Raw genomic sequence first — 15058 nt, 5'->3', positions numbered from 1 at the left:
TTGTTTATTGTCTCCTGTGTTTAACAGTCTGTTGGAGAGGAATGTTCAAATGCTACAGCTGCTTTCTGTGTATTTGATGAGAATCTGTACAACATGGATCTGAATCAGAGAGTGAGAGAGCAAAAGTCTGTAGTGGGTAATAGCCTGGAAACTGCAACTGATTTTACTGAAAAGGATCTTCTGCCTCTGGATATTTCGGATATCAACCAAAATGAAAGTGAAAACAGAGCAACGTGGCCTGGATCTCAGACAACAGCAGAAATTGCACGAAGTACAAGCCTTGCTACTAGCCTGCAGCTTGATCCCACTGGAAAAGTAAAGATTTTATTATTTTTTTAAAAATAATAATTAAAGAAATATACAGAAAGGCCATGTTATACTATAGACTCTCCTACAGAAGTTGACAATGGCCAATAGCTGTGCATGATTCTTTCATTATGAATGTCCATCAGATGTGGTAGCTCACATCAAAACTTATGGATTTAGACCTATCCAAAACAGGAGATAATTTAAGGCATCAAGACAGTCATCACCCAGAGACTGGCTATACAGGGGTATATAAAGGCTGCTCGTACCTCATAGCAGTAGATGCTGCTGGACCACAGTGTACCTGCTGGGCAAGCCAGGGGACTTTCTTGTCACCTGTTAATCTTCACAGAGGTGTGGGCTCAAGGAGGAGGTGCACAGCTGAAAACCAGGTCTAGGAAGCCAAGGGGGAGTGGTGTGAAAGTCTTGCCATCCTGGTGTTTGTGTAAGCCTGTGCAGTTTGGCTCACAAACTGGCCTGTGATGCCACAGTGTGCAAACATAATATTCCTTTACATGACAGTCACTGTGATGTGGGTTTCTTTTTTCTTCTATTCAGTGATTTATTAAGAAATTCTTAGAAGAGCTGCAATTTCTTACAAGATTTGTTACTTTAGCATTGGCAGATTGTCAGATATCTGTGGTGAATGAGTTTGAGAGCCCTTGAATTCATCACACTAATTTTAAGAGCGTAACTGATGTCCGTAAATTAAAAACATACTTTGTGGTAGATTTGCTATATTACCTGAAGGAAAACGGAAACCTCATGTATGTCAGTTTGATCTTTGATGGACTGACTTTACCAATGTGTCTGTACTACAAGGAATCTGTATTAATTATGCACCTATTTTTTGTATGAGATAAGATGAGTTGAGTCAGTATTACAATCGTATTTTTATCTCTGTATTCTGAACTGATAATATTTTCTCTTGTGTTAGGATCAAGTGATTTTAACGGAAAAGAGGTGCCCAGTATCTTTGGAGGGAAGTTCCACAGCCCCAAATTCAGTCAAAAACATTTATGAGAAGACTATCACTATCGCAAAAGGCAATTCAAGTCTAGGTAAGGTAGATAACATTTTTTGTAACCTGTTCAGGATCATGGCTTTATGTTTTTCTCATATGTTTTCTGTTTTATTAGTAAAGACTAAACATTTTTCTTTTAGTGGTGATCTGCGGAAACAGACTCTACAACTCAGAGAGTTATAAAGCAGTAATGCTTATTCCGGCGCCCGGGTGCAAGGGGATTTCTCCACAAAGCTTGCACCCCCCAGCACATTTTACCAAAAACTTATAGAGTGTGGATATTGTCACGTCCCGCTCAGACGAGGGGGACAAGTGACTCAGATTCGCAAATCCCCAATGGAGCGGACAACAAGTCTCCAAGTCTAAACATTTATTAACTACTCACAATGTACTAATTGAACACACGATAATTGGCTAAGTATATAGCAAGTTGTGGCAAGCAATATAATATGCCTTGCATTGCTTAATAGGAAAGGGAAAAGAGGGAGATAGAGGGAATGGGGAAACACAGATCACCGGTCTGGGTTTCTGCGCTGATCCCGCCACCGAGGGTTCCGGGAGGCACAGGAGACATCCGTCTTTTTCGCTGGCATCAGTCTTCTTCGCTTCACTGCACTCTCTCTCCTCGGGGCGCGCCACCCCCCCCCCTCCCTTCTTGATTTATACCCACTTTCCTTGGGTCCATCCCCTAGGTCGACCCACATACCTACATATCCCATGTACGGGGAGGGGTGAGGTGTTTCATGGGATGATGTAATTAGCATGATCATGTTAGCCCTCGTTAGCATATTGAGGGGTGTTAACTTTAATATGCATTTTGTGGATAATGAAGCAAAGGTCATTCACCGGACAGATGGCCCTTGAAGTTTTGGCCAGGTGCACCAGAGCAGAACTGTCCTGTCTTCACAGGGCTCCCTCCTCCAGTCCCATCTTGTGTTATTCTGGCAGCCTTATCAGCTTCGACCTCCACAGAATGCACCCTGTGACTCATAGTTTTGTCTTGCGAGTGTTTGAGGCATTTCTTCGATCAGCCTCAACTTTTGCTTTCTCAGGCTGTTTTTCTTAGTTTCTCACAGGCCTGGTTTCTCGTCTCTCACAGATATACATATTCATTGGATTACATAACACAAATATGCATATGCATGAGTAAGGCTGGGTTAGTTCTAGAAGCTGGTGTCAGCAGTTTATGTTCTCTTTGCGCCTGTGCATTGCCTCCTGGGGGGCGTCTTTGGGGGTCTTTGGGAGGCAGGCTCGTAGTCTTTCTCACCTTGTACTTTTCCTCGGAGCATGCGCAGATTCTCTTAGCCAATTTCTTGAACAACAAGAGTGGTTTCAGCTGGTTTACTCATTCTATCTTATCTAAAAGTACCAGTGTATCAATTTCTACCATCCATATGTGGCTATCTATCCATTACAAAGACTAATCTAGTTAGAACCCATTTGCTTTCCAAGGACAAGAAACATATTTTTGCTGAACATAGTAATTCTTGGTAAGTTTCCACAGAAAACTGCTTTGTTTTGATGAACACAGTAGCAGTAGCCCTTGGTAAGCTTCCACAGAACAGTCAGGGCAAGCAGGATTATTAAGCAATATTCAGAAATCATTATAAGTTGCTATAAGTAAATAAGTTGCAAAGTAGGTGATCATTTCCTTGTATCAGTGGGGAAAGCATAATAGGATATTAATCCTTTGCTGCTTTTACCCTCTTTGACTGTGATGTCAGTGGATCAATTTGCTGTGACTATGAACACAAAAGTAAAGTGTCAGTCTCACTGAGATATTTTTTTTTTTGCCTGTAAAGGAGTTTAGTCATTCCTAAAAGTTAATATAACAATTTTAATACACTGTTTTTTAATATCTATACGTTTATATAATATAGTGGAAAAACGAGATATAGCCAAGGAATGCTGTAGAAAAACACTTTGGTCAAAAAGCTGCAGACTAGACTTTCAAATGCATGTGAACACAAAATGATCTTGCTTTCTGATGATGGTGAAAAGGTTTCATTCCTGAGCATTCTGACTAGAGGCATATTTTGGAGTGAATAGGCACAACAACTGAAAATGTTTTTCAGTGTCGTCCTCTGGTCTCTGGTGCAGCCCTGGGCAGTGTGAGGGGAAGCACGGGGATAGCATCCTGCCAGGCCAGTGCCCAGAGCCAATGCATGGGAGACTTTGTGGTGGGAGGCAGTGGTGCTCCCCTCCCAGTGTGTTTCATTTGCTTTGGTTTAGGTTCCTAGTGCCATTTCTTCCAGCCAACTGCATGTCCTTGAAGACTCTCTGGTGTTGGTAGCAAAGGAGTTTGTGTGGGCACTGGCTGTTTTTAGTGACTCCGCAAATGCTTTAGAATTCATTGTCCACAGAAAGCACTTTGAAAGCAGCCCATGGGCCCCTTGTTCATAAACAGCTACCACTGGAGACTCCCTTGCTGTGCAGAGGTGGATAGGGTGATGTGATGCTGTAATTCAGTGAGCACTTCCACCTGGAATAAATTGCCCTCAGCCATGACTGAGTGCTCAGTCTGGCCCATATCACCTTCTCCTTCATGATAAAGCCAGCCTCCAAACTGGATTGGGAACTGATCTGTTTTAAAATCAGCCTCCCCAAAATACGAAGCTGTAGGCAAGGCTGATGTGGGTATAAGTTTTGACTTTCATTGTTACGAGGTGCTTGGATAACTCCTGCCTTTACTGGCCTCATTGCCAGGCTGTACAAAGTGCAGGTCACAGTGCAGTTCCAGGCATTTGGATTTTGTTAAAAAACCTTTGTTTCCAATAACCTCTTAACTCAGTGAAACAGTGTTTTTCATGTATGTCTATGAGTATTTTAAGTGCAGTGAACATACAGAACAAATTTCATGTCAAGTGTGATACAGCATGAAAATACAAACTTGGGGTAGGGTGCATGTGTGCAGACTTTATATGCATAAAAAGTAAGACTAGCCTCTCTTGTATACATACTACGAATGTGAATAATGCTTTCTTCTGGCTTTTGACTGTAGTCTTTGTCTTCCAATCTGTGTGTGCTCTGGCCTGGGAAGCTGCCTGGGCACAGTGACCAATTTACACACATGACTGCACTGCTATTAACTTTCATTTTTACAAAAGGAGCTAAATCAAGAGCTGTGAATGATGTTGAAAGCTGCAGCTGCATCAATTATTTCAGCTGAGAACTGGCACTTCTTTTTTCCTTTTAAATGATGTCACCCATAGCTTGCAGCAGCTCTTCAAATCCAGCCACAGCTGGAGCTCTAACCTTTTCATTGTGATTTTTAAAAGGTAAGAGGATGGAGCACCCACATGCAAGAAGAGATGAAAAGCCCTTGTCCTGTGTGATTCATTTGGCAACTTGACAGTGACATTTGCATTTTTAACCTGAAACTGTAGCTGTCCAAAGTGTGACATCAGCCTTGCAGATCCATTGTAATAAGAATGTCAGCATAGAAACCCAGGGTGATGTTTTTCTAAAGTGCTGTTACACTAGTCTCGGTAATACTACTGTTTGTTACTGGCTTAACCAAGCAGCAAAGTTAGGTTCAGAATTTCAAACCACATTTCAGCTGTTTCCTTGGCAGTTTGCTTTTTTGTGCACAGTGCCTGTATTCTGGTGGAGACTGCTCTGTTGCAGAGTTGTGTTTACATTCAGATCTGACTGAGTAAGCTGTGTGAGCAGGTCTGTCATGAGATGGTTGTTCAAAGGAGTATGTGAGTGTAAATGCTGGGGCATTCACCCCAGGACATTACCTGTAAGTGCCATTTGTGATGTGCTCAACATTGTAATGTTATGAATCTGAGGGGTAGGTGACAAGCAGTTTACCTCTTCTTTTCCTGATAGCAAGGCAGTACATCAGTGGCATTGCATGTCTGTATCACAAGTCTGATACACCCATGTTTAAATTATGCCTGACCATAGCTGACATCATTACCTGGCAATTCATAAATACAAATCTCCAGTCGATGGTAACACCATATTCTTTCATCGGTTTGATATAAAGTGCCATCATAAAGATGGGTTTTGCAGTTTTTCCAAAAGGTAAACCTTGGTTTCCATATACCAAACTAGGGAGGTGCATGTATTCCTGTGTCTAAGAAGCCTATTGGGCAGTTCCTTACTAGTCAGAGCCACCTTCTCATACTTTAGAGTCCTATGCTGATCTCAGCTACAAGTGGGTGAGAGGAGCCAACACTCTTAAGTGATTTTTATTTTCTGGAAGGTGTCCTAAAAAGCACAAATTAGTATCTGGATTAGTGTTGTTCTTTAAATGGCTACAGTATTTTATTTTTGTCTCTGAGAAGGATATATAGGCCAATGTTTGTATGGTTTGGCTGAGTCTGGGTAGCCTGGGACTTACAGCTGCCTTCTAAACTCTGTTCAGCCAGTCTGTCTCTCAAGGTCTAAGGTAACAGAGTAGAGTGTTCAGTCACTTGTCTTTTGTAGCCGTGTTTGTATAAAATGGTTAGAGTTTTTTCATAGTCAGTGTCATTTGAGGTTTTGCTCTGGGTAGCTATCATTTTCCTTGCACTCACAGTCTGGACAACAAGGTAGGAGCTTGCAAACACAGAACTGCACTCCCAGTGCTTGCTACCCTGACATTTACCTGCAAAACCAGGAGAACACATAGTTGGGTAGTCACTGCCTCCTTCTCCAGTGGATATTCCTCTATAAGGCACTCTTACTTCAGTGGCTTCATCTTGTTAGTAAAGGAAAACTTCCATGTTAGCACACAAAAAAGAATAAAAAGGAGTTTGACAGTATTAAAAAGTGTTCTGGCCCTTCAGCTACTTTTCCATTGCCTTAGTGAAGAACAGGTTTTCCTCGAGCTGTCATCAGGGTTGATATCATGAGCACCAACTGCCCCGAGAATAAGTGACAACTCATGCATGTAAGAACAGTCACAAAGACCTGTGAAGCCCAGCACCACAAGTCTGCAGGGGGGAAAATGGGGAAGAAGACTGCTGTGAAAAGAAAGTGGAGTTAAATGGTGTATATAAACACTGAAAAGTAGTGTCCTGTTGTGCCACAAGTGGGATCGTGGTGTAACTCAGGTAGTCAACTGTATCCATCAGTAGTGTGCAGGCTCTCACAGAAGTGAGGATGCCCTTCTGGGCCTAAGCGATGGCCCACCTAGGAGAGCAGAAAGACAGCCACTATCTCAGTGGGATCTGATTCAGGCTTTCTGTTGAAAATAAGCGTGTGGTTGTATTGGCCCTGTGCTCCTAATTAACTATTTAATTATTTCACCTCCTTTCCAAAGAGACCCATCATAAACGAAACTGAAATGTGTATAAACTCCATGAACCATCCAGAAGCGTGGTAAATTTGACTGGTTTAGAAGCAATTTGATTACCTTTTTTGTTTATTTTCTGCTTAAATTTTCAACTGACTTCGTTTTTTTATATTGAACATGGTATGTGAAGTGACACAAGGTAAAGTAACGATACTGTGATTGTGATTTGTAACTGCTGTCTCCTGTTGGAAGGAAGGAAGTGCAAGGCGGAGTAAGAGCAATGTTTATAGGCTTGCTGACACTGGCAGGTCAGCTGGCTGGCTTTTACCTTCCTTGCCCCAGGTTACATTTCTTTTTCTTGGCACTCAGAGCTGGGGCTCAAAGATATTCTGTTTCATGTGTTTTTCACTATAGGGATGACGGTAAGTTCCAATAAAGATGGCTCAGGAATGATAGTCCGCAGCGTCATCCATGGAGGCTCGATAAGTCGTGATGGACGGATTGGTGTGGGGGACTGCATCCTCTCCATTAATGAAGAGACAACCACTAACTTAACCAATGCACAAGCCCGGGCTATGCTAAGGAGGCATTCGCTCATTGGACCGGATATAAAGTAGGTAAAGCTAGATGGTCAATTGTGGTGGGAAGAGGCTAACAATCAAAATTTCATATTTATGCAGGTATTCTAAATGAAAATTTTGTTTGGTTTTACAACATGAATTTACCTTTAAGTTACAGCTTCAGATGGATAATTCACCTTCAGATTACAGCTTCGTGGGTTTGAAAGATAAAATCACTTGTGTGAGAGGCTTTGGATGTTCTTAGGAAAGTTATTACTATCTTCAGTAATCATCATCATTACTGCCCTGCCTGGTTTTATTGAAGGAATGGGATTAGTTAGAGTTTTGCATTCATAGTATGACTTTTCTAAAGAAAGTAATGATTTCCTCAAGGTGTTTCTCAAATGTGGACTGTCCTGGCCATTGCACAAGTGATTTCATTTGATGGAGATCTTTGTAATGGATTTTCGTTTGAGCTGCCAGTCAGAAAGTATGACACATGATGTTAATACAGAAAAGTAATACTTAAAACATTTTCAGTACATCTGTGACAAACAGCAGAAACAATCTGTTTTGTGAAGTCACAAATTATTAGTACGTATGAAAGAGCTGTTGCTCTGGTGCATAAATATCTGCTCTTGGGAGTACTACTTTAAACTTGTAGTAATTAATACAAGTTTTGAAAAATCCACTTGCTTGATGAGACAGTTTCTTCTTAAGTTCACTCAATTTAAAGAATGTTAACCTTCCCTTAAAGTACAATTCTTTCTAGATGTCATGGTTGTGAAGTTAACTTTGCCTGCATGCACCATCTAGAAATGAGGGAGTTTCTAATCTTGTGGATGGTGCTCTAGACACACCAATGCTGGGTTTACAGCTCTAAAAATCTAGTAGCTGTTTTTCTCAAACCCATACTGACATGCATTGGGTCAGGTCTGCAAAAGGGATTAATGGAGCTGCTGGTAGTAGAAGCCTGTACTTATTTCAGAGGGTGACCTTGAAAAGGATATCTCAGTCCCTGTGCAGTTCCAGGTAACTGGTTTCTGTCAGTTCAAAATGGGCTGCAGGGTGTTCTGTTCTTTCCCAGAAGTATTCTAACTGTGAAGGGACCTGGCATTTTGTGAACAGATGGGAACATCTTCACTGTAAGCGGTAGATTTAATTGTCTGACTCATAGCTGTCATACATTTAGGATTATGATTTAATGTAAGCTTGTTTAAATAATGGGATATGCTCATATAATGTATTACATTCTTGTCAATGCTGTCATGAATACGAGCAAGTCAGTGTTGATTAAATGTGACATTGATTATTATTGTAGGCTTTCAAACTGTATTATAATTCCGACTGCCACTGCTGAAATTAGTTGGTGTGTGCGCATGCATGTGTGTGTACGTCTGCTTAGATACACAAATGCTACAGCACTGTTCTTCTGTGAGGAGTCTTATTAGTGCCGTAGTTATGTGATCAAACACAGATGTGTTTGCTATTTGTGCTTATCGTTTTATAGCTGCTGCATTTTACACTATGTGACTATAAGTTTTGTAGTCTTAGTCTTTTGCAGATGTGTCAGAAATACCAAATCTTGTCTTAGATATGAATATTCAGGTTTTCCAGAGAAAAGTGCATCATCCCCTTTTTGAAAGATCTCACAGAAAAGGGGCAGTTGCTATTCATATTCTTACTAAAGATTTTTGTCTTTCATTTTATATTTATGTTCTTCGGTGCATTCCCATTATAAAGTGAAGCAGGCTTATGTGCCTCAAAACTGAAAGACCAAATCACTCGGTAGCTTCTAAAGGAGTCTTGCAAGAATAAGGACAATATTTTTGGGCCTATGTAGTTTTGATACAAAACTGTTCAGCTTAATTAAACTTTTCTGTAATTTTTACTTTCAGAAGCAGTATAGGATCCCAGAAAAATATGATACAATCATGTGGGTAAAGTCACAAATAAGAAATTTGGAGATAGAGAGCATTAATCTCATGATAGTTCTTGTTTGCTGAGAGGTATACACAGCTATATAGATGTCATCTCAGAGCCATTTCGGTGGACCCCTTTGCAGGATTTGTGATTGTTATGAAGGCTCTCAAATAAACCACCAACCACCAAAAATGAAAAATTTATTATTAACAGTTAACTAGCTCTCCGTAAATTACAGGTTCGAATGTCTGTGAGAGGAGAACAAAACAACTTTCTAGGGTTTAACGGCAACCCAAAACACAGAACAAAGCCCCACTCCCTAGGTTAACGGCAACCCAAAACGCTCTATCACTCACCTAACAAGTGAGGGCTCTCAACCTTGAGGAGCTGCTCAGGGCAGCGTCGTGACCCAAGTCACCTCGAGGAGTTTCCTTGGGCAGCATCTCAACCCAAGGGGAGAGTCCTCAATCTCAGCATGCTTCTCCAGGGGACAAGCTCCAAATGGCTCCCCCAGGGGACTCCATTTATACCCAAGCTAAATCTGACCTGTAGTCAGTAGTGGCTCCCATTGGCCAAAGGCCCCAATTACCGCGAAGCCCTGAGAACAAAGGCAGTCAGGAGCTGCTACGCTTCAGCAGCCAAGAAGCTCTGTTTTCATTGGGTGGATGCACCTGCCACAATCCACCCTGTGACTACAGTCATGATTCAACTGGTTTCCTTGAAGTGGTGGTGCAGTCACCTCTTGCCTCCAAGGTTAAAAGGGAGCGCGGTCTCGGTGAGTCTCCATACTTGTGGATTGTCATCCCTAGATGATTATACAATCAAATCTTAAAAAAAACCCCCAATCCTTCAACCATACAATGTATTACACTCAAAATTGAAGGAAGCTGATTAACCTTTCTAACAAGGAAGATTCAAACATATCCAATTAATCAATTAATGCTTAATATAGCAACAATTGCCTCAAGTCTCTTGCCATTTTCTTCATTTTTTGACCTAAAGTGACATTAACACAATAGCACCAGGTTCAATCACATTCTTCTGAATGCTGCCAGTTTCACAAGATTCATTCACCACCACGTTGTCATCCAAGTCTTGATTGTCCATATGGATCCCCATGGCCAAGCAGGATGCCGGTCATCTGTTCCTCCAAGATCCTAACAAAAAAACAGAACTAGGCCTCGGATCAGAACCCGGGCATCAAGTTAAAAATTGTAATTATCTATTGGGCATTAATATGGTGAGTTTTTCCACCTTTCCGTAAGGCTTCCCAAGCATGTTGACAATGCCCATTAGCCTGAGGATAGTATGTGGTGTGCAAGCCCACTGTATTCCTTGTGTGCCCACTCCTGGACCACCCTGGCAGTAAAGTGGCTCCTGTTACCTGATTAAATTGATTTGGGTGTTTCCTTCACTATCTGCCGTGTGTGGCAATAATGATCTCACTGCACACAGCGCTTCCTCGCAGTTTCTCACTGTCCGACTCCCACTGGGCGGGGGGGGGGCGGGGTGTGTGTGTGTGTTTCCAGGGCTCTTAACCCCTTCTCTGGGCGTGGTTTTAGCGAGCTTTTGAGCCAGTGCATGGCAAGCAATTGTCGGGGAGTGCTGATATCCCAGGCCAGGACATGCAAATGTAAACTGCATGCTGTCCCAAGTGGGAGCAAAGCCATCTCTGCTTCTGACAAAGGAGCCACAAAGAGCCGGTCCCAGAGCTAGCCCAGGCCCTGCAGCTGACAAAAGGCCTGAATGAGCATTCAGCCGCTCAAAATCCACTGTTAATTGCCACCTTTCCTTTGGTTTGGGACTGGCCACACTGCAGAATTCTAAGGGAAATGTGTACGATTTATAATCTTTTTCAGTATCATTAATCACCTCAAAAATACCCTGTTTGGCAGCAGTTGGCAGTGGATATAAAGAGACACAGGTAACTTCTGTCCCCCTAGCTCTAAAACTCCACGCTGCCGTGTGGTAAACACCACTGTTTACCTGCCAAAACGTCAAACCCTAATATTTTTCCTTTGTTCTCGAGCTCTGCCCTCCAGCAATTGCACCAACTTCGAGATGTTACCAGTAGATTTCCCATGTAATATTGCCTGGGGTACCCCCAGTGCCAATGCCTTCCACCAAAGATGATTCCTTCCTGAATTGTAAAATCGACCTGACTTATCCCGGGGTGTTTTAAACTCTCTATGAGGAGGCTGCTCAGGGGGGAGTTTCTGACTGACTTGCTGAACCCTCCAGCTTCCATCTTCACCCCCACCCGAGTCAGTCCAGCCCGTTTCTCGCCCATAAGTAACCAGATCATGTAATATTTCTGCCCACGTTAACACGTGCACATGAAGGTTGGGGGGGTTTCGCTGGTTGCATTTAATAGCTCTTTGCACCCTTTCTCTGAGGGACTGGACATGTATCTTTAAAGCATCCGGGAGCCCTCTAATGAGAGGTCTAAGGTGGCTGGGATTCACTGGCACGGCAAGCGGTATTCCTCACCGCCCCCTCTCATCCATCGCCTGAATGCCAGCCGCCTTTTGTACTCCCTCTGCCAGCTCCGACAGTCCCTTTACTTTAATGGTAACAGGTTCTCCCTTCTCCTTCGGGTCCACACCCCCAGCCCAGTAAGCCACTCGAGATGTTATCAACTGGTTACCCACTGGTCCATCACTTAAAAACACTCTGGGACCCCAGAAACCTTCAGCCTCGTCATCACTCAACAGAATTCGATCCCCCCCCCATTAAAGAAACTCTCCAGAAATACTTGGTTTCAGTTTCACCTGGCCTACACGAATATTTAACCTGAAGTTCACTAAGCTCAGGTCCCATCCAGTGGATTATAGGGACAGTGGTTCGGGGGTTCCCACCTTGTGGACCCGTATGCCTTTCTGTTTTAATGAGAGGTTGCACATGTCTTTCCTCCAATTCCTCTATTTCTTCCGAGCCACTTTCATCAGACTCTCCCCAAATATCTCCATCCCACTCCTCAAGATCTACACTGGTAATTAACTTTCAAATCTGAGCAACACTAGGGGGCTTTTTTGCTTGTTCCAGCATAATTTCAATTTTTTTTTCTAATGACCGCCTTCTCTTTTTTTCTCATAAGAATTCTGTCTTTAAATGATTGATTTCCAACCGCTCCTTCTAAGGCATTTCTCTCCACTACTACAAAGTAATCCTGCGCCTGAATTAAGCAGGCACCTAATATGGCACACATTTTTCCTTCACTTCCGCTTATCCACCAACTTCCCCGGCTTTGTTCCAACTTTCTCGCAACTTCCACCGGATGAAACCACCTCTCCTTCGCCCACTGTACATCTGGGGGAGAAGGGGCACAGCTATATTTCTGTAATAACTCCTCTATCGACATCCTGCCAACTACGCCAATTTGTTATGAAGGCTCTCAAATAAACCACCAACCACCAAAAATAAAAAATTTATTATTAACACAATTAAATAGCTCTCCGTAAATTACAGGTTCGAATGTCTGTGAGAGGAGAACAAAACAACTTTCTAGGGTTTAACGGCAACCCAAAATGCAGAACAAAGCCCCACTCCCTAGGGTTTAATGGCAACCCAAAATGCAGAACAAAGCCCCACTCCCTAGGGTTTAATGGCAACCCAAAATGCTCTATCAGTCACCTGACAAGTGAGGACTCTCAACCTCGAGGAAGTTGTCAGAGAAGGACCCTGACCCAAGTCACCTCAAGGAGTTTCCTTGGGCAGTGTCCCAACCCAAGGGGAGAGTCCTCAATCTCAGCATGCTTCTCCAGGGGACAAGCTCCAAATGGCTCCCCCAGGGGACTCCATTTATACCCAGGCCGAATCTGACCTGTAGTCAGTAGCGGCTCCCATTGGCCAAAGGCCCCAATTACTGCGAAGCCCTGAGAACAAAGGCAGTCAGGAGCTGCTACGCTTCAGCAGCCAAGAAGCTCTGTTTTCATTGGGCAGATGCACCTGCCACAGTGATATAAGGGCCAGCATTTCTAATAAACAAGTTGAGTCTCTTTGGTGTCTTCCTTGGGGAACAAGGGTGCACAGGCACTCAGGTGTGGCAATGTAGATATCATTCCTCTTTATCCATACAGGGCTGCAAAGTTGGGACCTTAACTTTTAGACTGAGATTTTTTTTTGGGTAGCAGAGTGCCCCCAAAAAGTGCTTAAGCAGAAGTATTTTAATTTCAGAACTGTATTTCAGTGGCAAACATTATTTTCTGATAAAATGTAATAAGCTATTCTTGTCACATAAAGGCTTTATTTTATTTTATTAAAGGAAATTTAATTTTGCATAGTTCAGGAATCAGCAATCTGAGTTTCAGACCTAGGTATTTAATTTTTCCCCCCTTTGTGTGTGAAAACCAGATGTGTGGTCTTACCAGAATGCATTCTGTTTCACTTCTCACTCCACCTTGCCAGGAGCTCTTACATATCTGTAACAGTAGCCAGGATTTTGTGCTCAGCAGCAGCTGCTTGTAATATCTGTTAGATAATTACAGAGCTGAATCAGAATCCACCTGCCTAAAGTGTGGGAATGAATTCCTGATCAAGAAATAAAAGATAGATTGCAGTTCCATTTTCCATGATTGTTAATAATCACTGCTATAGACATAATAGGGCAGATACTTTCTGGGGGAGGTGTAGATGGAGCAGAGGTGGAAAAAAAAAAAAAGAAAAAGGAGAAAAAAAAAAAGGCAGCTTGCACTTTTAACTACATTAAGTATGCCTCTCGCATTCAGCATGAGACACTGACATTTGTTAACACCATTGTAAAAAGATGCTGCATCGTATGCTTCACATTCTAGATCTTCTCCAGCACCTGCTGATGATCAGGCCCTCTGTTATGTGTGAGTATTGGCGATTCAGAAACTTATTATGGCTCTGTGTTGCAACGTGTCTGTAATATCATTCCATGCTTTTATGACATCCATAGTAATGTCAGGGATATATCCAGATATAGGTACATATTCTCTGTGTGTGTGTGTGTGTGCATGCACATGTGGCTGCTCATGTGGATGTGTATATATAGATTTTTAAAAAAAGGTATGAGAGTGTGGGGGTGTGTGTGTATATGTGTGTATATATATGGCTTTAAACTTGAAGATTGGAGCATACTTCCTAAGACTGGAATGAAAACACCTGTATTCTAAAAAGTCATTGCTAATATTTTTAAATTTTATATATGACAGCCACCCCAGACGTGCTCAGACCACGTGTGTGCGTGTATGCACGCGTGTGTGTGCAGGGTTCACTGCTAGAATTGGCATGAGTACAATGTACTGATATCTGGATTAATCTCAGTGTCATATTTTCTGTGGCACTTACATTTTACTTTCTTCATGTATAAAAACGTTCAAGTTAGACCTTAAGTGTTAATGACAGTAATTTGTCCTGAACATTTTCCATTCTTTGTTATTTGGTTTGTTGGTGTTCAAGGTTTTGTGTGGCTGTTCAGTCAAGCATGTGATAAATGTTCCTCTGTACTGCATGCGGTGTTGTGTTTACAAGATATTTTCATATGTACACCCTTTGGGTGTTTCCATCGTCATTGCTTTCATTGCTAGTGCATATCTCTGTGGGGAGGAGGGTGGTTGTAGCTCTCAAAAAAGAAAAGCAGAACACTTTCTCCTTCAAGCTGTACAGCTGTGAGAGGAAATTATGAAACTCTGCGTATACTTTCCCTTGAAATTGTTGAACTCTAACTTCTTTTGCAGATACGAAATGCAACACGGTAGTAGAGCAGTCATTTACTTGTTTCCTGTTTTCTGTGTCTTCATCCCTATTTCCTGGCACTTGTTTCTCTTACTCTTTTCCCTGTGACCATATTAAGGCGATTATCATTCCCTTTTGTATATGTATTTGTATATTCAGATGCCTGGGTGGATTTTTATTTCCATTTTACAGCACAAGCGTCAACAGAGTTGACAAGAGGAGCCCAACACCCTTCTTGCTCTGGGCCCCTCATCATCCCAGTCACATGCTGAGCTGTTCAGGATGTTGCTGGATGTCTTCAGACCTCACTGTAACCTC

The 15058-nt window shown here is 42.3% G+C and overlaps 1 protein-coding gene across 20 annotated transcripts in view; it reads left to right on the top strand.

Annotated features, from left to right (window-relative positions):
* MPDZ (multiple PDZ domain crumbs cell polarity complex component) overlaps positions 1 to 15058 on the top strand; it is a 97963-nt gene that overhangs the window by 46020 nt on the left and 36885 nt on the right. For 16 of the 20 annotated variants that reach the window (XM_074855124.1, XM_074855123.1, XM_074855137.1 and 13 more), the window contains 4 exons: positions 28 to 315; positions 1244 to 1367; positions 6972 to 7170; positions 13834 to 13875. In XM_074855124.1, coding sequence (XP_074711225.1) covers positions 28 to 315; positions 1244 to 1367; positions 6972 to 7170; positions 13834 to 13875 — 653 coding nt within the window. The remainder of the gene's footprint in view (positions 1 to 27; positions 316 to 1243; positions 1368 to 6971; positions 7171 to 13833; positions 13876 to 15058) is intronic. The other 4 variants (XM_074855143.1, XM_074855141.1, XM_074855132.1 and 1 more) reach the window with 1 other exon arrangement.

The sequence above is a fragment of the Strix uralensis genome, chromosome Z (assembly GCF_047716275.1).
Source record: "Strix uralensis isolate ZFMK-TIS-50842 chromosome Z, bStrUra1, whole genome shotgun sequence".
In the NCBI taxonomy this organism is placed as follows: Eukaryota; Metazoa; Chordata; class Aves; order Strigiformes; family Strigidae; genus Strix; species Strix uralensis.
This window is presented reverse-complemented; position numbering and strand designations above follow the sequence as displayed.